The 23,462-nt window shown below is 42.5% G+C and overlaps 1 protein-coding gene across 4 annotated transcripts in view; it reads right to left on the bottom strand.

The window, feature by feature from the left end:
- The window catches only part of LOC112977883 (ephrin type-B receptor 5), an 83,207-nt gene that overhangs the window by 31,558 nt on the left and 28,187 nt on the right, over positions 1–23,462 (bottom strand). For all 4 annotated transcript variants that reach the window (XR_003257678.1, XM_026090738.1, XM_026090740.1 and 1 more), the window contains 2 exons: positions 22,791–22,855; positions 21,406–22,102 (listed from right to left, as the gene is read on the bottom strand). Coding sequence is in view for 3 of the 4 variants with exons in the window: in XM_026090738.1 (XP_025946523.1) it covers positions 21,406–22,102; positions 22,791–22,855 (762 nt within the window). In the remaining variant the exon portion in view is untranslated. The remainder of the gene's footprint in view (positions 1–21,405; positions 22,103–22,790; positions 22,856–23,462) is intronic.

The raw sequence follows: 23,462 nt of genomic DNA, 5'->3' as shown, positions 1-23,462 counted from the left end.
GTGACCCAAAGAACCAGATGAAAGAGGGGTTCAAACAATGAACCCAAGTCTCCACTTAGCTGTATCACTTTTACAAGGTGATACAAAGCAAGCTGCTGAGTCAAGTGCGTAGAAACACTGACTTGTGATGGCTAATTTGTTTTCTAACAAAAAAATCTGAAATGTTAAGTTACAACCAAAAAGTCAGGGGAGGAATGAGGGGAAGGAGAGGGAAGAAATAAAGGGGAGGGGGGAGTGTATAGTATTTGTTTGTATTTTATTTGTTTGGTATTTTTTGGTATTTTAAGTGAAAGTGGAGGCAGCCATTAGGAAAAGGGCCTATTACTAAAACCATCTCAGACTGATACCCAAGATTAAGACAGTAATTTGGGAGTAATCACCAACAACTGTTTCTGTTCTCACACTTACTTGAAAAGGAACTACAATCCTCTCTTCAGACATATTTGCACAGTACTGAGGACAGAATGAGGAGGCTTGAGTAAAGTGAAACACAAAGAGTCCCTTTTATTAAATCTACATGAAAATCTCCATCCATCTCTAGAAATTTGTTCAGGTGATGCCATCAATCATTTGAATGCTTTCTACAGAAACCATCACCAGTACAGCTAAAAGCTTCACAGAAAAAATAGTTTTTGGCAAATTTTCTGTATTTATCTCAAAACCATTTATATTCATAGTATCATTCGCAGTCGAAATGTGAGATGCAAAAGTGCTGAAGGTATCCCACAGAGTCCTCCTAAAGCCAAGCCTGCACCCTGCCCATTAAGTCAGGCTTTGTTTGCCACACAGAACAAAGTCACGTCTTGCAAAGCACAGATAGTGGGGATGACACTATTTTGCCTTTTGTTGATTTAGATTCTGCACATATTAAGCGAATACATACAGACATCAGAGATCACATCAATATTTGGTATTTGTGGTGTCTACATTAAATCAAATCTTAAGAGAAAGGAAATACACTTTGTATGAGCTAAGTTGGTCAAGACCTAAGTCAGTATTTTTGCTGTATAATGCTAAACCACAAGAAAGTCTGTGGCCCTCTGTGAAGGGCACTGAACACAGACTTTTCATACATCCATGACTGCCACCTTAGAACTTTCCCCTAGGCATGGGCAAATCAAACTGTCCGGATCCCTGTGGTCTTGGCTGCCCCATGGCCAGAGATTCCACCACATATATCTGGTTGTGGAAGTACAAGGAACAGTGAAAGGGAAAGCTCTTGCTGCTATGCTACATCTCATTTCAGACTTCAGAAGTGAAATGAGAAGGGGAATGGCAGGTCCTCTCTGACGGAGGTACCTGGGAAAGGAGTTCAAAGGAGACAGAGAGAAAACCAATAGGGCAGAGACCCACCTGGCCAGTTCAGCCCATAAGACAGAAGTGGAATCTGGAATCCAGAGCAACTTAGGAAGAGAGATGTCTCCAGAACAATTATTTTTCTATTGCCTAGTGACATAAATTAATCACTACCCTCTTCTACATAAGCCTGTGAGCTCATGCTGGTGTTTCCAGAAGGGGTGGCAAACACAGAGAAAGGATCAGGCTTTGAAACCCTCACTTCTGCCCCCTTCCCTGAATGTCTTCTTTCTACAGTCAAGAGGAAAAACAGCAAAATGGAATTATACTGCATAGCACAAGCAAAGCCATTTGTAGAGATTAAACATGATTCACAGGTGTGCTATCTTTTCCATCTTCCTAATGAAAATGGAAAAAAAAAAGGCCATGACCTAAAATTTCTAGCTACTTATATTTTTCATTTGCCACCTTGATGAGGAAGGCAGAACTGACTACAGTGGTCTCCATGTAGCCAAAGAATGGTGTGCACAGGCAGGGGCAGCAACTGTCACACACCTTCTGCCTCCACCTAAACATTGACCCTTGCCGAAGAGATACTGTCTCTGCATCCAGTCAGGGAGCCGGTTATGTGCATGAGCACCTCTATCCGTCTCCAAAACTGTGCAAGATCTACTAGCTCACTGCATTCAGGACTGTATGACTAGCCCACAGATGGCAAAAATAATTGTTTCCATGAGACGGAGCATTTTCTGGCATTGCCTCAATCCAGTCACTCTATAAATAGGAAATCAAAGGTTAAGTCTGAAGGAAGCAGGAGAAAAAAATCCACTGGCACTTTAAATATTTAAAAGCTATCTCCTTAGTACAGCAGTTACAGTGAGCCTAGAGCTAGCTGTCTTTCCACACACACACACACGCACACAGAGTCCAGCTCAACTTTTTTCTGCAGGATCTCTTATTTCACATCATAATGAGATTTTTCAGTTTTTGTTTGACTTACATTCCCTTCTTAATATAGATCATGGCATCACATTCACTTTCTGTGGCCCTAAAATCTCTACTCTGTGCTCACTGGAGACAGTCATGAGGAACACTGAAGCTGGAGGGAGCCCACCTTCCTCGCCAGAACTAGCATGTATTCCTTTAATGAACTTCACCATCTTGGGACCATTCCAGAGAAAGTCTGAACAGGAGCAGCTTCTCCACCACTGCACACTTGCAGAACAACTTTACACAAAACACCAGCACCAGTTAAGCCATGGGTCTTGTCACTGGGGTTAGCATGATTTGATCATTCCCAAGGCACCAGTACCTTCCAAGAAAGCACAGATTTAGCTTTCACTGATTCACAATATTCAATGCAAGGACAAAGGGTTGCAGCGCTAGCACCTCAGTAGGCAGAGCAAGCTGCCACTTCCCATTAAGTCAAGGCTAGTATGAAAGGAGAAGGCAGAGTAGGGACTGGGCAAGTGCTTCTCTCTCAGCTTGTCTTGGTCTTTTCTTTTTGTATTTTGGCATGGTGTCAAAGTGCCACTATGGGTCAGCTGGGCACAGCTCATCTCAGAGATGCTGACCCACTTTTCCTCAGTTCCACCCTAGAGCCCTCTTCCCTACATTGCTAGTGTTTGCCTATTCGTTCACTGGGGACAAGTTCCACTTGGGAGGCCAGAGGATTACTTTCTGAAGAACTTCTAACAGTGACAAATATCAAAGACATCCCAGAAAAGTGCTGCAATCATGGACTGTGAATGTGATAGGGGGATGAAGACAATGGAGGGGAGACAGAACAAGAGCCAAGAAAGTCAAGATAGAGGAAGAGACAGAAAGGAAAACTTACTCAGACAATAAGGGCAGAGTGGAAAGCTTCTGAGAGCAAAACAACACAGCAAGGAGAGAAGGACCAAGAAGGGCAGACAGAGACTTAAACAGAGTTTTTTGTACCTCCAGTAGATATTTTAGAGTATGGAATACAGGTAACACTGTGACTTTTTGTGCAAAAATATGATTTGGAAGTGAGCTGGGACATAGCAGGGCATTAAAAGAGCATAAAATATCTCTCTGCTTGACTGAGATAGTGACAAGAGCTCTGGGGTGAATTTCCTTCCTACACCTCTCTAGGGAAAAATACATGTTTTACTTTTAAAATGTGGAGGCTTGTTGGCTGGTAATCAGTTCTAAAGCAACAGACTTACATGGGAAAGATGATGGGCTTTGACTACAGTATAGGAAGAAGAACAGTCTGGCAGCTAAATTGCCAAAGCAGAGAGAAGACCAATAGGCAAAAATAGAGAGCAAGGGAAGAAGTGGCACATCTGGGCAGTTCTTGGTTCCCCAGAAAACCAGATGCATACAGAAGGATGCCCAACTCTTTCACACATATGCATGCTTCCCACAGACACCTTCTCAGCACTGAAAATAGCACAAGAGGTTTGGGTGGCAAAGTAAGGGAAAGTGAAGGGTGATTATTGGATGGGATTTAACAGCTTTAATCAGAACATTCTCTCCAAGTCACCAATCTGCTTCCGTCTGTTACTATATTATGGGGGAGGGCAGAACAGGATTAAAGGACAACCCCAGTGGGAGATCTGGTGGAAAGGGGTCTAGAAAGAGCAGAGGGATCTATTAGCTTTGATAAAAATTTTGCACTCACTAATTTGGAAAGATTTCTCATTTCAGTTATATTTGTAGGACTAAAAGAAATGAAGCTCTTCCAGTTATGGGGATATAAAGCACTGTTTCTAGGACTGTGTCTACATCCAGTTTTGGGTCCCTCAAGGATGTTCACAGAATGACAGAATGGTTGAGGTTGGAAGGGACCTCTGGAGATCATCTAGTCCAACCCACCTGCTCAAGCAGGGTCACCTACAGCACAATGCCAAGGGCTCTATCCAGACATCTTTTGAATATCTCCAAGGATGGAGACTCCACAACCTCTCTGGGTAACCTGTTCCAGTCACCCTCACAGTAAAGTTTTTCCTCATGTTCATACGGAACTTCCTGTGTTTCAGTTTGTGCCTGTTGCTTCTTGTCCTGTCAGTGGACACCACTGAAAAGAGTCAGGCCCCATCCTCTTCACATCCTCCCTTCAGATATTTACACACGTTGATAAGATCCTCCCTCAGTCTTCTCTTCTCCAGGCTGAACAGGCCCAGCTCTCTCAGTCTTTCCTCACAGAAGAGAAGCTCCCGTCCCTTAATCATCTTAGTAGCCCTCCGCTGGACTCTGTCCAGTAGTGCCATGTCTCTCTTGTACTGGGGAGCCTGGAACTGGACACAGCACTCCAGATGTGGCCTCACTAGGGCTGAGTAGAGGGGGAGAATCACCTCCCTCGACCTGCTGGCAATGCTAGTCCTAATGCAGTGCAGGATACCATTGGCCTTCTTGGCCACAAGGGCACACTGCTGGCTCATGGTCAACTTGGTGTCCACCAGGACCCCCCCAGGACCATCTCTGCAGAGCTGCTTTCCAGCAGGTCAGCCCCCACCCTGTACTGGTGCATGGGGTTATTCCTCCCTCGGTTCAGGACTCTGCACTTGCCCTTGTTGAACTTCATGAGGTTCCCCTCTGCCCATCTCTCCAGCCTGTCCAGGTCCCTCTGAATGGCAGCACAGCCCTCTGGTGTCTCAGCCACTCCTCCCACTTTGGTATCGTCAGCAAACTTGCTGCGGGTGCACTCTGTCCCTTCATCCAGGTCACTGATGAATAAGTTGGACAAAACTGGGCCCAATACTGACCTCTGGGGGACACCACTAGCTACAGGCCTCCAACTAGACTCTGCGCCACTGATCACAACCCTCTGAGCTCTGCCATTCAGCCAGTTCCCAAGCCACCTCACTGTCTGCTCGTTTAACCCACACCTCCTGAGCTTGCCTATGAGGATGTTATGGCAGACTGTGTCAAAAGCCTTACTGAAGTCACTGTTCTCCCCCCATCTACTGGAACAGGTTGCCCAGAGAGGTTGTGGAGTCTCCTTCTCTGGAGATATTCAAAACCTGCCTGGACACGATCCTGTATAATGTGCTGTATGTGACCCTGCTTGAGCAGTGGGGTTGGACTAGATGATCTCCAGAGGTCCCTTCCAACCTCAGCCATTCTGTGAATCTGTGAACTGGTAAGAGGGATGTAGTTTGGCAGTTACAGAAGGCAGGACAATGGAAAGGGTCTAATAATGTAGCAGAAATAGGACCTACAAATGACTATCTTATAATGCAGGAAGGCATAATTAGTATGCAGAAAACACACCAGAAAAAAATCTAAATAACTTTTAGATATACCACCCCCCCCCCAAAAAAAAAAAAACCCAAAACCAAACAAGCCAATGACAAGTTTATAGTGATAGGAGGGATTTCCCACTCCTGCATGCTGTTCCACAGTTACTGTTACCATGTATCTTGCATCTTGTTCTGAATGAGGTGGGACTAAACAGAGTTAGAAGCAGGGCATAGTAAAGGGATAGGGCCCTAGGTTGACCTAGAGATTCAAAGTTCCTGCAGCTGGTCAAGTGGGGAAGAGACAGTAGAAAATGAATGAAACACAAGGAGGGAAGAGTTTTTTAAACAGAAAAGGAGTAGAGCATCAAATCAAGTGAGTGAGAACTGTTTCTTGCTGAACTGTTGGTAGGAGATCACATAATATTCATGGAATTATATGTTGGACATAGGCAGCTTGAATTTCCTGGCACAGCTGAGAAAGGGATTCTTCAATAAAAGAGGGAGAGATGGAGCAATTACTAGCTAGTTTTCTACTGGGAGGAGAGCCAGGAAATGGGCTGTGAGAATTAAAAAGGCAAAAAAACAGAGGAAAGATTTGGGCAGGGAAAGGAGGGAGCATCAGTAAAGAGCAAACACTGGGTTTAGAAAAAGCTGCAAATGCTTTGAAAGCATTTTCAAGCAAATGATTAAAAAGCACCAAATGTGTGTGTGTGTGTTTGTGTGTGTGTGTGTGTGTGTTGGGGGAGGCAGACTAAGGCTAGAGAAGGTGATGAAAGGGAGCAAGAAATTAAAAAAATATATATAGATAGGCAATCTAGCACAAAACTGTATTTTTACCAAATGTGAGTTTACCCCAAAATTTAAGATGTTTTCTCACTGCATAGAGGCTAAGAGCAAGGTGTTTGTTCAGTTTTAAGAATAGAAGGTTCTAGGGGAATCTCACTGCTAACATCAACCACCTAATGGGAGGGTGTAAAGCAGATGGAGCCAGATACCTCTTGGAGGTGCATGGTGGTAGCACACAAGGCAATGGACATAAGCTTTGATAAGATAAATTTTATTCATATATTCAGAAAAAAAGAAATTCACCATGAGGGTAGTCAAACACTGGAATAGGTGCCCAGGGAGGCTGTGGAATCTTCCTCCTTGCCAATAACCAGAACTGGACTAGCAAAGTCCTTTGAGTGACCTAACCCGAGTTGGCCCTGCTTTAAGTGTGGGATTAGACCACATGAATTCCACAGGTCCCTTCCAAACAAGATTATGTATGTATGATTTTAAGGAAGCATCCTGTAAGTGATAAAAATTTACAAGGGCTTATTGTGCATTTTTTACTAATAGTATATGCATACATTTAACAGGCTATTGCAGCTTATGCTCTAATGTAGATCTTAACATTGAATTAATATCATACACTTAAAAAATGCTAATAATTTTAACCAGGCTGGTTGGAAAGGACATCTTTTCATAATACAAAAACAATCATGCAATGTTCTTCCATAATGAGCCCTCAAACATCTGTGTGCATTGTCAATAGTTCCTGCAATTCCCGGCAATACAACTGTGTGTCCCTACCGCGACCTGAAAGGACCATGTATGGCCACAGGGGAACAGTGATTTTAGAGAACCCTCTTCGCCAGCTGACTTCTTCACACACCCCTACATCCTAAAAAAGAACAGCTAATTACAGCTGCTACAGATGACAGGAGATATATTGCTTCCTCAAGACTCTTAGAAATGTCTGGGGAAAGAAGAGAGGAGAAATGGCTATGGTACTCCTCCAACAAAGGAACAAGCACCTCCCCCGTTCAACCCCACAAGCTAAATAGCTCCCTCCTCTCCATTCTTTCTAAACATGGTTCAATCATCTGCTGTGTTTTTCCTACACTCCTGCTATCCTCTGTCCCTCAGACATCACAGCTGGATGAAGGGAGAAGTCAGACTCTGAGGTATGGAAACAACAGGTGGATAGCTGAAGGGTAAATGGCAGGTGCAGTGGTACATTGACCGGGAAATGACACATTTTCAGTGATGTGGGGCAAAGGACTTACTGGATACTGCTATGGGACTGAGGAGAAAGACATGGAACACAGCTGATAAAACTGATTTGAAATTAATTTGTATTTGGGACTTGAGGGGAAAAAAGATAAATTCCATATTATTAATTTAATAGTTTTATTTCAGTGAGGTTTCAAACTAAGAGCTCACCTTACTTCTTCATTTGGAAGTGTCAGCTAGCACTTCATTGAGTAGTCTTTCCTCCTCCTCCCCCCACCCCCCACATTCTCATTTTTGAAATATTTTTAAAAATGTTTTAGTAATTGTGAATTCTATATACCATTTTCAAAAACATCTGGTAACTTAGAACTTAAATCCCATGTGACTTCTAGCTAAATGGCCATGATAAGCAGTTGCCAGAGCATCCCAAGAAACATACTATGTATGGTTTGTGTGCATAGAATCGAGGAACAACAATTTTCATGTAATGAACCTAGATGTCTTGTGAGAAAGTTTGGGAGAACAGCTTACCAGTCCAGAATTTTGGAAACTGGTGACCTAGGATGCCTAATCACACAGAACTTTCCACTCCTGGCCCTTTGTGTGAAAAATCCTTACAGTTACAGGGTACCTTGCAAAGCAAGGCAAGCCAAGGCAAGCCAAGGCAAGGTACCTTGTTTGTGCACATCTACAGGAAGAAAAGGAGTTAAAGTCCTAGCCTTCCTCTTTCCTCTGTAAACTGTCACTTTCCTTTCTGGCTGTTCATAAAGACAAAAAAACTATTTGGATAAAGTCAAAAGTGTATGGACAACTACATCCTGTACCACATAGAGAGGTTACTTCTCTTGGATGTTGTTTCACTCTTAAATTTAGCTGGGAAAATTGGCCATATAGTAAGAAACAGCAGGCAGACTTATGAAACTAATGAAAGAAAGAATATGCTAACTCATGGTAGGGGGCAGGAAAGAAGAAGGCTTTCTATCTGCCCTGAATACTTCTTGTTAGATTCTTTGTGCTAGATAAAGAGGTAACAGCTGGTCTAGGAAGGACTCCACAGGCGTCCATATGGTGAGGGGGCAGGCAATGCCCACACACTCTTCTACTGAAGAAGAAGACAGGGACTTGTCTCTCCTTCCTATCCCTGGTTCACTCCTCAGTCTTACTATTATTAAGAACAGTTCTCTGTATGATCTTCAGTAAGAGATTTGCCCTCAGGCTATTATTTTGCCCTGTATTTCATAGAGAATGTTGTAGCAACTAAGTATCACAGTGTCCTTCTGTTCTTAGGAAGGGAGAACATACACAGAGGAGAAGTCCTGAAAAGGATGCCCTGCTAAGATAACACAAATGCAAGAGCACAAGCTACCCTAACTGAATGTGTCTCCATTCAGACAGGAGAGCAACATGTTTTTAACAGGAGAAGAGATCAGGAATGGGGATCAAGCCAGAGGAGTTTATGAAAAACACAAGAAGAAAAAATGTCTCCTAACACTCGAGTTCACTGGTTGCTGTTGGCTGTTCTAAGCTGCTCGTGGAAATTCAGGAAGCAACTGATGGAATGTGTTTGGTAGTTTGGTAGATTCTCATTATTTCAGTTACAAACCATGAATTATTTGCCATTCTCATCTATGCCCAGCTCCTGCAAAAATGGGGCTGCAAGGGAATATCAGCTTTCCTTGAACACAACAAAAAAGGGAATCTTCAAGAATCTAAAAGACAGATTTTTTAAAAACCCAATATTTATTTGCTAAACCTAATTTCTATGTTTTCAGAGTGCTTAACACTAGTAGCAGGTACTAAACTATTTACTGGCAGTTTTTTGGATTGTGGATTAATCATGCAACAGAGGCAGAAAAAGCTAGTGTCATCCAGAGCTGCCTTAGGTCTGGCTGGGCTTGCTCTCTCGGGAGCAGCACTGTATGAATGTAGCTATATTTCTTTCAGGGCTACTTTGCATGGCTAGTTATCTAGCTAGCAATATTTGTGTGTGAATGAAACCAAACTTCTATGTCCTTCCAGACTCTAGACCACTGAGAAACATGATGTGGCTTTGAAGCCATATCATTTGTGGCATCATGAATAGCATTGCAGAAGTTGGCCTGTGTCTAGCTGGAATTATGGCGGGACTCCACACTGATCCTGGGCTGGCTCCACACATTCAAGCATTCCTGCTGTGTCCTCTGCAATATCTGCACTAGCTGCTTCTCCCCATTTCCCCACCCAATTACGCAGTGTATTGTAGCGCCCGTTACCCCAAGTAATAGGAAATTATGGTGCTAATTTTCTCCCACTAATGGGCAGTCAAAAGGGATTTCAGAAATAAATGCTGCTATAATTTTTCATGACTTTGTTGTTTCAAAGAATTTTTTTAAAAGAAAATTGTGTTGCTTGGAAAGGCACAACATCATGAACATTTCAGGAGTTATAGCTAGAATAAAATGTGATTCCATTACAGTAGGAATATGTAATACCCATGAACTGAGAGCTGCACCAGCCGTCTGCTATTCCTCAGCAGAGCTCAAGGTATTTTAGCAGAGAAAACAATTAGCTTTAGGAATAGTAAAGCTTTCAGTTTTTCATACAATTTGTCATCAAATCTAGAACGTTAAAAAGGAATTCAACTATTTATTAAAAACATATAATTTATAATGCTCACATACTGAAAAGAACAATATTTAGGTACATCATAACAAAGAACAATGAGACTTAATAATATGATCTGATGACATACTACTTTCCTTGATAGTTTCTGATAGTCAGAACATAATTAGAGATGTTAGAAAGAAGCAACTTTCATTAGATCATCCCATTCCCTTCTCTAGAGGCAATGCAAGATTATTGTTTGCAGTACTTTGCTTAGGGGCTACTTAACCTTACTTTTAGAAGTTCCAAGAAACATGTTTTCATCCCTTTCCTTGAAAAATAATCTGTACCACTCACTGTCAGAAACCCTTGAATTTTAAACATCTCTATAGCGGTATTTTATGGTGAAGACACAGTGCATGTCTACGTCTTACAAAATACACTAGAGAAACTACCAGGATTGATGCTGCCATTTCTGTTATTTCTCCAAAAATGCTCCCATGCCAATGCAACAAGCATTAATAAAGATTTCAGTGACTGATGTTCATGGTTTGACTTGTTTCTGTACATCCCCTAAAGGAACACATAAAAGAGGTGCTGCTGAAGCTACTATATGCAGTCAGAAGAACCCAGGTCCTCATACTGAAAATTATTCGACCATTTCTTCCAATTTCAAAAAAGGCATTGAAGCTGAAGTTTAATTACACTGAGTTATCATTACAAAATGAAATGGTAGGCAACACATTTTCAAAGAGTAGATTAACATGCATTTTCTTTTTAAACCAGTCTTAGCAGGACTAAACAAAATGCCATCTTAATCCAATGGATGATTACTCCCATCTCAGCAAGAAGCCCAGGACTCAGATTATCCTTAACATTTAAATAAAAATTAAAAGCCACAAAAATAAAAATTTCTGTTGAGCAATCTAACAATCAAGTGTAGCACAAGTTTAAAAGTCCTTTTGGAACATGCTAAAAATGGTGGATTTGGTGCTTTGGCATATACTACTCAGTGGTAGTTACGCCATCTCCAAAAACAAACATGGTAGTATGAAATTCATTTACAAGTCCTAGCCAAAATATACCAAGCAGACTTCTTTATCAGGTGAAGGACAAGGCAGAACAGACTTGGAAAAGTGGTGAGAATCACAGAAACCAATATTACAGGAATAGGAGATAATGAATGGAATAGAGAAGATGAGGCAGATGACTTTTGTGGGATGACCTGGTAGAACTCCTTGTCACAAAAGGAGTTACAACCATAAAGATATATATCTTCACATAAGAAATATAATGGCTTGAGTGCTGGTTACATTTACACTAGGGGAAATTTCATGAGATTTTAATAAAGCCCTAATTTCATGCTTAATTCCTTACAACACAGAATATTCTTTAGGATGTTCAGAAAGGAACAGTTGCTCAGCTATGACATTTTCTCTATATTCACATGAAATAGGTGGAACTGACCACTCTCAGAGACACAACAGTACTCTTCCTCACCTCCTTATTCTCATTTTCCATCTGTTTGGCAGCCATTATCTTTGTCTCAGCACAGCAAAATGTTGTTTTGAACTGAAGTAAACCATATCATCCAGTAATGCATATGTGCTAGTTACTCCAGCTGATGAGCTTTGCTAAACTTTAGAAATGAGGATGGAGGAGCATTAAAAAAAAAAAAATCCTTCATGCAGAGCTGAAGATCTCCCCTGTGCATGTATGTGGCTGTGTATGCACTCACTACATATGTTGCTGTTTCTGATGCACTTTAGATTTCTTCTGCCTCATTTATAAAGAACAATAATCAGAGCTGGCATCTTTATATCTATGAAACACAAAGATTTTCACTGCAAGACAGTCACAGAGCAGACAGATTTTACTGGCTATTTGTAAAACTAGGAGGGAGAAATTACACATCTACAGCTATTGAGAAACACCTATGCCAAAATCATGAACATCAGATCTCTTCAAAAAGAGCAAAAGGATCCCTATAACTAGTGAAGGAGCATAGGCATCCCTGTGATTCAACTAGTTAACAAAATATTTCCATATCATGTACCTTAAAATGTCTGTTTCACAGAATTGTACAATCATTTGCTTGGAAGGGATCTCAAGGTATCATTTAGTCCAACCTCCTCCTCAAAGCAGGGTCAGCTATGAGATCAGATCAGGTTATTTTGGACTTTGTCTAGTCAGCTCTAGAAAACATCCAAGGACAGAGAATAACATTCAAGGACAGAGACTACACACTGTCTCTGGACACCTATTCCAATGCTTGACTGTCCTCGTGGGGAAGTTTTTTTCTTATATCCAGTCAGAATCTCTAATGTTTCACTTTATGACCAATTTTGATTTATTGTCTGTCATTATCCTGCTATGCACCTGAGGAAACAGCTTGCTTCTTAGGTCCTGCCTAAGCCTTCTCTAGGCTAAACTCAGCTAGCTCTCCTTGACCTCTCCAGAGAAATCACATGCTCCAGCTTCCAACCTTGGTGACCCTTCACTAGGCTCACTCAAGTTTATGAACATCTTTTTCACACTGGAGGCACCAAACCTAGACACAGTATTCTAGATGTGGTCTAAAAAGGGCCAAGTAAAGGGGGAAAAATCACTTTCCTCAATCTATGGGCTATGGTTCTGTTGATACAGCCCAGGATTCTGTTAGCCTTCTTTGCTGCCACGGCATGATGCTGATTCACATTTAGCCTACTGTCCACCAGGATTCCTGGTTCCTTTTCAACAGAGCCACTACCCAGGCAGTCAACTTCCAGCACATATTGCTGCGGGGGCTTAGTCCCTGACAGATGCAGGACTTCACACCTGTCCGTATCAAATTTAATTAGGAATTAATGAACAGCTGAATAAATGCAACTTTAATGAGGGAAGCTTTTGTAAAGGCATGTCCTGCTTTGCATACCTGTAGAGCTCTTTGAAGGGGTAAAAACATGCTGGAAAAGGGTAATCTAGTTGGTGTTGTGTACCTGGAGTTCCAGAAAGCTTTTGAAAAAGCCCCTCAAAGACTTTTAAGGAAACTAAATGGCCACAGGAAAAAGAAGGAAGATCCTGGTTGGAAGCTGGGAGCGTTCAATGGAAGTATCATGTATTCTTGTCTTGCTCTTACTTTTTCCTAAGCATCTACTTACAGCAAAAAATAGACAGGAACTGGGCTAAATGGATGTTTTTCAAACAAACGGGGATGAAGGTTCTAGGACTTTGCAAACTGATGTCAAGATGTACTGCTCACTTGTGATGGCAGACAGAGTAGGAGATTTTGATTTCTCTTTTTCCTGAGACACAAAAATAGCTCCTGGTCTCACAGAGGAAAGTCAAGGGAAAATAATCTATAAATTGTCTCTAAGGAGACTCCTTAAGAATAGTTAACCTCAGGGGACTCAGGTGACTTTTTTTGTGGTTAGGTAAATGCAAAAATAAACCATAGGAAGTGGGTACACTTGGGCCTGTATCCAAAGTGAACATAATCCACATGGAATCTGCTCCAACTCTAGACATCCTCTCATTCATATTCTCTGATGCTAAGATTCAGAAACAGAGGAAAATCATAGTCATATGACCTCCTACATCCTAAAGAATAGAACATGAGCTCTGTACAATACCAACGATAGACATATTCATATTTACTTTACATGAGTCAGTGGGTCTGCATTGACCTATTTGTTGTTTCGGGATAACAAATGTCTAAAAGCCTAAAAGCTTCTCAGAATTAAATTTCGTGTTTTATAGATTCTCTATCTTAATTCAGTAGCTGTCTAGCAATTAATAAACAAACCCCAAACCATGCATATTGGAAATCATATGATAAATGCCATATATTTCTGTATGAATAATCAAGATAATACAGAATTGATGATGCTCTTTTCTTTAATCTAGCCCATCCTAATGAAGGACCATGATGACTTAATGAAAGCAACACAAATTATAATACATTTTGTAAAAATAGTCTACTTGTTTTTTTATTTATAATGTTACTTTTATGACAAAAAGTCTTTAATAAGTGACACATCATGTAAAAAAAAGCAGCAACAACACAAAGTACACACTTTCTGCTTTCTGTTGACCCAGGTTAAAAATTGTTTTTGGAGGTTAGATCCAATTGTTTCACAGAGGGCATACTGGTCAAAGTTTAACTGCAATAGCGCAGAGGATAACTCAGGAAGAAAAAATCTTCTTTTGTGGAAACAGATACAGACATAAAAGGTAAATAAGGCCACACCAACAAGCAATATGCAAGTCAAGTACATAAGTAGAAGATTGCATACAGAGTTTTCACAGTATGTTTGAGCTTTTTTCCCCTAACACTACAACACTACAAACTGAGAAGACAATATAGGACATGTTCCACTATCAAAAGTATGACTGTTGTCCTCATTATCTCTCTCATATGTTCACTGCACGAGAGGGTATCCTTTCCTCTGCAATTGCCTGATTTTACAGCTTGAAATCAGTGGCAAAACTTCCACTAAATTAAGTGGTATAGGATCATGCCATAAAGGCAGATATAAAGGGAAGTAAAAGTAAGGTGGCCTTTTAGAAAGTTCAAGGAAGAAATATTTAACAAAGAAAAGGGTTTTTTTCTTCCTAACAAGAGGCAGCCAGGATGCCCAATGTGCTTGAAATATTTAAAGAGCAGAGCAGCTAAAAAATGTATCCTCTTGTATCCCTCCTGGGAAACCTGCATGCTCCATCACCTCTCTAAAAATGCCTGTACACCAATGCACGCAGCATGGGGAATAAACGGGAAGAATTAGAGTTCTGTGTGTGGTCGCAGAACCATGATCTCATTGCAGTTACAGAGACATGGTGGGATAGCTCGCATGACTGGAATGCTGTCCTAGATGGCTACCTGCTTTTTAGGAAGGACAGGCCAGGAAAGCGAGGTGGTGGAGTTGCTCTTTATTTGAGAGAGCACTTGGAATGTATCGAGCTCTGCCTAGGGGTGGCTGAAGAGAGAGTCGAGAGCTTATGGGGAAGGATTAAAGGGCAGGCTAGCATGGGGGACACTGTGGTGGGTGTTTACTACAGGCCACCTGATCAGGAAGAGGAAGTCGATGAGGCCTTCTACAGACAGCTGGAAGTAACCTCATGATCACAGGCCCTGGTTCTCATGGGGGACTTCAGCCAGCCTGATATCTGCTGGAGAGACAACACAGCTAGGCACAAACAGTCCAGGAGGTTCCTGCAGAGCATTGATGATAACTTTTTGACACAGGTGGTGGAGGAGCCAACAAGGAGAGGTGTGCTGCTGGACCTTGTAGTAACAAACAAAGATGGACTGGTTGGAGGTGTGAAGGCTGGGGGCAGCCTTGGCTGCAGTGACCATGAGATGGTGGAGTTCAGGATCCTGCAAGGAGGAGGCAGGGCAATAAGCAGGATCGCAACCCTGGACTTCAGCAGAGCAAACTTTGGGCTCTTCAGGGACCTACTTGGAGGAATCCCATGGGTTAGGGCCCTAGAAGGAGCGGGGGGTCCAAGAGAGCTGGTTAATATTCAAGCATCACTTCCTGCAAGCTCAAGATCGGAGCATCCCTATGAGTAAGAAGTTGAGAAAAGGGGGCATGGAAGACATGCATGGATGAGGAAGGAGCTCCTGGCAAAACTCAAATGGAAGAAGGAAGTAGAGAGAATGTGGAAAGGGGGACAGGCCACTTGGGAGGAATATAGGAAYGTTGTCAGAGTCTGCAGGGATGCAACGAGGAAGGCTAAGGCCCGTTTGGAATTAAATCTGGCAAGAGATGTCAAGGACAAGAAGAAGGGCTTCTTCACATACATCAGGAGCAAAAGGAAGACTAGGGAAAATGCAGGCCCGCTGCTGAATGGGGTGGCTGTCCTGGTGAGAGAAGGCAGAGTTACTGAATGCCGCCTTTGCGTCAGTCTTTCCTGCTCAGGCCAGCCCTCAGGACTCTCAGACCCTGGAGGCAAGAGAGAAAGTCTGGAGAAAGGAAGACTTCCCCTTGGTCGAGGAGGATCGCGTTAGAGATCATTTAGGCAAACCTGATACCCACAAATCCATGGGCCTCGATGAGATGCACCCACGAGTGCTGCGGGAGCTGGCGGATGTCATTGCTAGGCCGCTCTCCATCATCTTTGAAAGGTCATGGAGAACAGGAGAGGTGCCTGAGGACCGGAAGAAAGCCAATGTCACTCCAGTCTTCAAAAAGGGCAAGAAGGAGCACCCAGGGAACTACAGGCCAGTCAGGCTCACCTCCATCCCTCGAAAGGTGAGGGAGCAGCTCATCCTGGAGGCCATCTGCAAGCATGTGGAGGATAAGGAGGTGATCAGGAGTAGTCAGCATGGCTTCACAAAGGGGAAGTCATGCTTCACCAACCTGATAGCCTTCTATGCTGGAATGACTGCCTGGGTAGATGAGGCGAGAGCAGTGGATGTTGTCGACCTTGACTTCAGCAAGGCTTTCCACACTGTCTCCCATAACATCCTCATAGGCAAGCTCAGGAGGTGTGGGTTAAACGAGCAGACAGTGAGGTGGCTTGAAAGCTGGCTGAATGGCAGAGCTCAGAGGGTTGTGATCAGTGGCGCAGAGTCTAGTTGGAGGCTTGTAGCTAGTGGTGTCCCCCAGAGGTCAGTACTGGGCCCAGTTTTGTCCAACTTATTCATCAGTGACCTGGATGAAGGGACAGAGTGCACCCGCAGCAAGTTTGCTGACGATACCAAAGTGGGAGGAGTGGCTGAGACACCAGAGGGCTGTGCTGCCATTCAGAGGGACCTGGACAGGCTGGAGAGATGGGCAGAGGGGAACCTCATGAAGTTCAACAAGGGCAAGTGCAGAGTCCTGAACCAAGGGAGGAATAACCCCATGCACCAGTACAGGGTGGGGGCTGACCTGCTGGAAAGCAGCTCTGCAGAGATGGTCCTGGGGGGGTCCTGGTGGACACCAAGTTGACCATGGGCCAGCAGTGTGCCCTTGTGGCCAAGAAGGCCAATTGTATCCTGCACTGCATTAGGACTAACATTGCCAGCAGGTCGAGGGAGGTGATCCTCCCCCTCTCCTCAGCCCTAGTGAGGCCACATCTGGAGTGCTGTGTCCAGTTCCGGGCTCCCCAGTACAAGAGAGACATGGCACTACTGGACAGAGTCCAGCGGAGGGCTACTAAGATGATTAGGGGACTGAAGTATCTCTCTTATGAGGAAAGACTGAGAGAGCTGGGCCTGTTTAGCCTGGAGAAGAGAAGACTGAGAGGGGATCTTATCAATGTGTACAAATATCTTAAGGGAGGGTGTAAAGAGGATGGGGCCAGACTCTTTTCAGTGATGTCCACTGACAGGGCAAGAGGCAACAGGCACAAACTGAAACACAGGAAAGTTCCATTTGAATATGAGGAAGAACTTCTTCACTGTGAGGGTGACTGGAACAGGTTGCCCAGAGAGGCTGTGGAGCCTCCTTTTCTGGAGATATTCGAAACCCGCCTGGACACGATCCTGTACAATGTGCTGTAGGTGACCCTGCTTGAGCAGTGGGGTTGGACTAGATGATCTCCAGAGGTCCCTTCCAACCTCAGCGATTCTGTGATTCTGTGATTCTGTGAAAGCCAGGATTCAGTCAGAAATCAGGCTGAAGCAAGGTTTGATGATACTAGAAAAGTCTGCACACCAGGAAAAGCAGGTGCAAATAAACACATGATATCCTAGGAAACTTCTCTAATCCTGCTGTGGAAGTGGTTTACTGGCCTGTATAGGAAAGCAAGGAAGAAAGAAAGTACACGAGTATCAACCAATGAGGAGGACAAAATCCATTTCCCTACAAGTGTGTCCTGTTATTTTCAGAGTTTAAAAACAACAAATATATCAATTTGCTGTCTCATCAACAAGATCACACGCATGCTTAATAACAACATGATATTTATCCTGAAACTTTAAAAAATGCAAACCTATCAATAATACTTAAATCAATCAGTTTTCTGAAATACATATAAGCAAATACTGCACATGGTAATTGTTTTTCTTTACATTGTTATTTTGGAAAAACAATGTTTAATGAATGTATGCATATTTTACTAAACATATTAATTCAAGTCTAGCTTGAGAAGTCATTAATGAACAAATCTGCAAGGAGCCGAGACAAACCACAGGTGCCCCAACGCATGACTTCAGGAGCAGAACAAATACTCGTAAAAAACAAAACAAAACAAAACATTTGCTTGTGTTTCAGCTGCTGAAAAGCTGAAGCAGGTTCTTTAGAGAGCAGTAATTTTGGGATCATTGAAACTGCCCAAGATAAACACTTAAAAACAGAGAAGAACTCTTAAAAGGGTTACTTGAAGAAAGATGTAAGAAAAAGTTATATTTGTGAAGTCCTAAGGTTTTACACATTTACATATACTTTACCTAAAATACAGAAATAATTATTAAATAAAACGTGTTAAGAAAATATTAAGGCGAATCTACTATTCTCAAGGCAATGGCACAATCTGCAGGTGCAGTTTGTCCCACCTAAAACCCTACCAAACTCTAGCTTGGGGAATGCATGCTTCATCTGAACAGCATTCAAAAAAGAAACTAACTATTTGATGGTAAATCAAATTGTTGCAGCACTGAAACAAACATGTTGGAGTTCAGAAATGCTTAGTATATCACAGCTTCAACAGAACTGCCAGATGCTGATTGCATGTTTAGGTACCCTAACATGGGTTTAAGAATCCCATTTTAGGCACCCCTTTTTTCAGGAAGTTGCTATACTATGCACAGTGCAGTGAAAACTATGGTTACATATTTTCAGAAAACAAACAAACAAAAATCTTAAGCAGACTTTCTCTTGTTATGTTTTCTTTAAAGCATTAAAGAACAACAAGATCCCAAAGGTTTTGCTGGGAGAAATTCAATTATGTGAACAAAGCAAAATACAATTAACGAGCCTATCAAAAGAGTGTAATGAAAAAAACAAAACAATGTAAACACCAAAAATATTTGGAAGACCAGAATTTCAAAGTGAAAGATCCATAAACAAATGTCCTGTAGCCTGTGGAATAATTTGTACATTCTAATTCCAAATAATTTCCTTATAACTAACCATCACAGCTGAAAAACTTCCTCTAATGGCTCCTTCCAGTTGTGTGCTATAAATATATGAAAGATATGAAGAAAATTGATCTACTGGGATCATCTTTCTGCTGAAGTAATTTGATTTTGGTCCTGTGGTTCATATAAGAAGTCCTCTAGCTACTAGAAATTCATCCATTCCATGCCGAACATTAAATAGTATTCTAAAAAACAATTTCACATATTGAGTGCAGGTTTAGTTTCACTGCAGACTGAGTCTTCAGTCACTATCACTGCACCCACCTACACCCAGATTTTTTCCAGGGATTGAGAGTGCTTCAGCTGAGGCTGCATCTTTGCAGGATTCCTGCAAACTGTAATACAGTTACACAAAATAAGTATCAAAAGTCTTTCAGTCAGGCAGAATTGATCCCTTCTTTCATGGACAGTAGTTTCCTACTGTTTTACCCCCTTCCTCTTTGGAGCTTCAAGGCAGTGTTTAAAGCCCACATTATGAATGACTTGCTCCATTTTTTTCACAGTTCGATTAGAGCGGAAATGTAACTGTACAACTCCATGTCCCTCTAGCTACTCTAAGTCCGTCTAGAAACACAAATGATATTGTAGGACATTTCTGATGCAAAGGAAGTAGTATTATTTGGGGAGGTATACATATCAAACTGACCATCCATTGAAGAATACTTGCAAGAAGCTGGCAGCATAAGATCAGATTCGACAAAAGGCAAGTATAAATGGCACATATCACAGAGCAAGCAAATCCAGCACCACGTCTGGAAACCCACAGACAAGCTACTTCTGTTAAAGACTGTACTAGGTCCTTGATGACATACCAAGCACACAGCCAAATCCTAGGCTATAAAGGCTTTGAGAATGAAAAGAATATTATTTGATAGGAAAGAGACTGGACTAAGCAAAACTGGTGATCTAAACCCAAAGGAGGTTTCAGATAAATTAAGACATCTTCTCTGGACTAACTCTGAAGCTAAGCACCACGTATACTGATCTAGAGAAGGCCTGAATTGGCCAAGAAGCCTTCTAGCAAGAGAAAGAAAAAAAAGAAACTTGTCATTCCCACTATTTCTATTTTAAAACAATGAGGAGGATAAAAAGTCACACACATTTTAAACATTCTTAAAGCATAAACAAATGAAAAGCACTTACCAAATTTAATTCTCTTTGTAAGTCTCCAGCACAATGAACTCCGTGACTTTCAGAGTACTGTGCTTTAATAATGTTATTTTGCATGACTCCAATCACTTCATGAAAAAGGAATTTAAGGTAACATACAGACAATCATTAACTATATTGTGCAATTTTTCACTGAGGGTTAACCAGAATGTTTTGTAATTCTCAACATCCCAGGCATATTCTTATTTGAAAATATTACACTGTAACTTTAGAATTGCCACTGCAGTTGAAACTGGGTTCCATGTTATATTTAATTTTTTTTAAGAGTCCTGAATTGTGGTGGAGCAACATTTTCCATTGCTAAGAGATCCTGGTGATCTCTTAGCACAGATGTCTATCAAAACCGAGGAAGCATCAGAAGCACATTATACACCAAATTATATATATATGTAAGCAACATACAAAGCAGTTTGGTCTAATGGATCGTCTTAAGCTTGAAATGGATAGAGGGTCATGACATTAGACTGCCTGTTCAGGTTTGGCCAGATTTCGGCCCAATACCATTACTGGGTGATATGCAGTTGATTCTACTTCCTCCTAGGACCATTTCACGCAAAATGTCATGTGCCCCAGGACAGAAAGTACTTTACAGGTCTCATTACAGTAGCATTATCAGGGTTGTTTCTTACCCACCCAGTCTCCCTGTCCCATGATCAGACTTTGCTCTTCTCTTGTTACCACTGGTTCCAACAGTACTAGCAAAGGGCCCAAGCCAGTAGAGCATATTAGCTCTGGGCTCAGCTCTGCACCCTGTGACATCTCCCCTCTATGGATGGTGCAACTTGGTGGAGAAGCGGAACCACGTTACAGCTGGCTAGTCACAACTTTTACCCATTCTGCAGATGTAGCCCAAAATGTTCTCTCTGGTCACAGCGTGAACTAAGCCTTGAATGGAGTTTCTAACCATGTTCTTAAAACCAAGAAGTGGTCCCTCCACCTTCAGTCTGCAGCACTAAGTTTGAGAAGAGGCTGTTAGTAAGCGCTCCATGTGAGAAATGATTTCACTTCCTAGATCTGTCAGCTTTTGGCAAGTACCAAATACTAACACAGAGATCCAACAAGGAATGGGCTGCCTAAGGGATGGGGAAAAAAGTCACTCACCTTGGCAGGCTCGTTCATCATCAACAGGCTGGTAGCCAGCCTTGCAGGTGCATCGTCCAATGGCCACCATCCACTCGCCTTCTCCATTGCAGTGCAACCGAACACCTGAAGATCCAGTTGTGCTTGCCTCTTCAGCATTTGCTACACATGTCCCTAGTGACTCCACCAGGGAGGTCCTCTCCCCTCCAGCAAACGTTTCAGGGAAGGAGGCAAATCCTTTCACCACAGCTGGGCACTTGTAGAAGACGACCTGAACTGCTACAAGGGACATGCAGGCTCCTGAGTCCTGGAAGGCCAGGTAGAAGCCACGCTGGGTGAGTGGCCCAAAGCTACGGACTTTAACATTCATCTTTACCACCTTCCCAGCGCTGTCCACCTGGGAAAAGCTTTCATCAGCTGCAATAGTATCCACCTTGGTCCAGGGGCCCTCATGCCACTCTGGTAACTCCTGAGAGGCTATGTCAGCCTCTGCCTGGTGGTAGTAGAGCGTGAAAGTTTCCTTGCAGGAAGAGGCCACAGTACGCATGCTGGCACAGTCTCTCACTGAGAAACGGAGGCGGACATGTACTCGGTGGGCCCCATGCCGCTCAATGAAGTGAGTACGCAACCAATTATTCTGACCTGGTTCAGCCACATTACAGACTTCAAAGGTTCGGATCAGGCGCTTCTTGTCATCCAGAACACTTACCTCATCCCACTATAATGGATATATGGGAGAAAAAAAAGAAGAAGAAATAGTAAAAATCGAGGTTCAGTGTTCGACTGTACCAAAAATACAGGACAGGCCTTCTTCTTCCCTTTAGAGGAAAAGATTTCCACACCTATGACAGGACTTGAGCCCACTGCTGGCATGTGTAGTACAGCACTCTAGACAAGACAAAGTATGATGTTGTAAAGAAGGGCTGTTAAAGGCTGTAAGGAATGACTGTTTCCATGCAAACCTGTCATATTGCGTTGAGGATCTTAATGTCAGAAGTTCACATTTTCACCCCTCCTTCTCCATCTTTCCTATCTCCAGAGGAAAGACACACAAGACAAACAAATAAGACAGAAATGAGAGACTATCCTTTGGAGAAAACATTACAGCAGAAGTCCCTCCTACCCAACTCTACCAAAGTTAGGCTGTATGGGGGAGCGCTGGAGATCTCATGAGTACTTCTGAGGGGAGGGGGGAAGGAAGAGAATAAGGAGGAGGCAATAGTATCCCACCCGATAACCTCCTCTCTTAACGATCTGTTTTTGCACAACATACAGTGTTCAGATTGTTCAGATGCACAGAAAACATAAAACAAGGCTCATTGGCTCCAGTCTCCCTTTTTTCATTGGCTACACACTTGCCTTCCCACCAGAGGTGGGAGCAAGAAGAGGACAAGGGAAATGCTTACCCCATCAGGAGGGTGAGTGGTCCAGCCAATCTCTGAGGTTTCTCCGGTGGTATCCAGAAGTATTTCTGTTTATATTAAAAAATAATTAAATAAAAAGAACATTTTGTGCTTTTCCACGTCATGGCAAAATTTTATCTGTCCCTCACAGGACTCTCTGGAGAAACCAAACCAAACCAAACCAAACCAAACCAAACCAAACCAAACCCTTCTCTTGTAGAGGGCTTCCACATGCCCAGAATACACATTCATGTTTTGAGATCAAGTATGACAGACTATATCCATACTAATAAATTAAGCAGGACCAAGACAGGGCCTTGGGCACTGGCACATGATCATGCTGTGCCATAGCTAGCAAGTTGCTTGGCATTATTTTGGCTGGACAAACACTCTTGCAGGCAGTGTGTAGATACACTCACAGCATGGGCCAGAGTTATCATAATGAGCAGTACAGGTGAGGCCACCCCTTTTTGGAAAGGGTGGGACAGAAAGATAAGTTATATCGATATGTGCCAGGCCACGCCATTCCCCATAGATCCTCACTTGCCCATTTTATTTACTAGTATAAATGTGGACACAAGGCCAGGAACACCTTTGTTTCCAGCTCTGTAACCAAATGTCTGTGGGAGTTTAGGATGATGACCCAGCTGATCCTCCAGTGGATTCACTTTGCTC

This window comes from Apteryx rowi, unplaced genomic scaffold (genome assembly GCF_003343035.1).
Source record: "Apteryx rowi isolate R43461 unplaced genomic scaffold, aptRow1 scaffold_877, whole genome shotgun sequence".
Lineage (NCBI taxonomy): Eukaryota > Metazoa > Chordata > Aves > Apterygiformes > Apterygidae > Apteryx > Apteryx rowi.
This window is presented reverse-complemented; position numbering and strand designations above follow the sequence as displayed.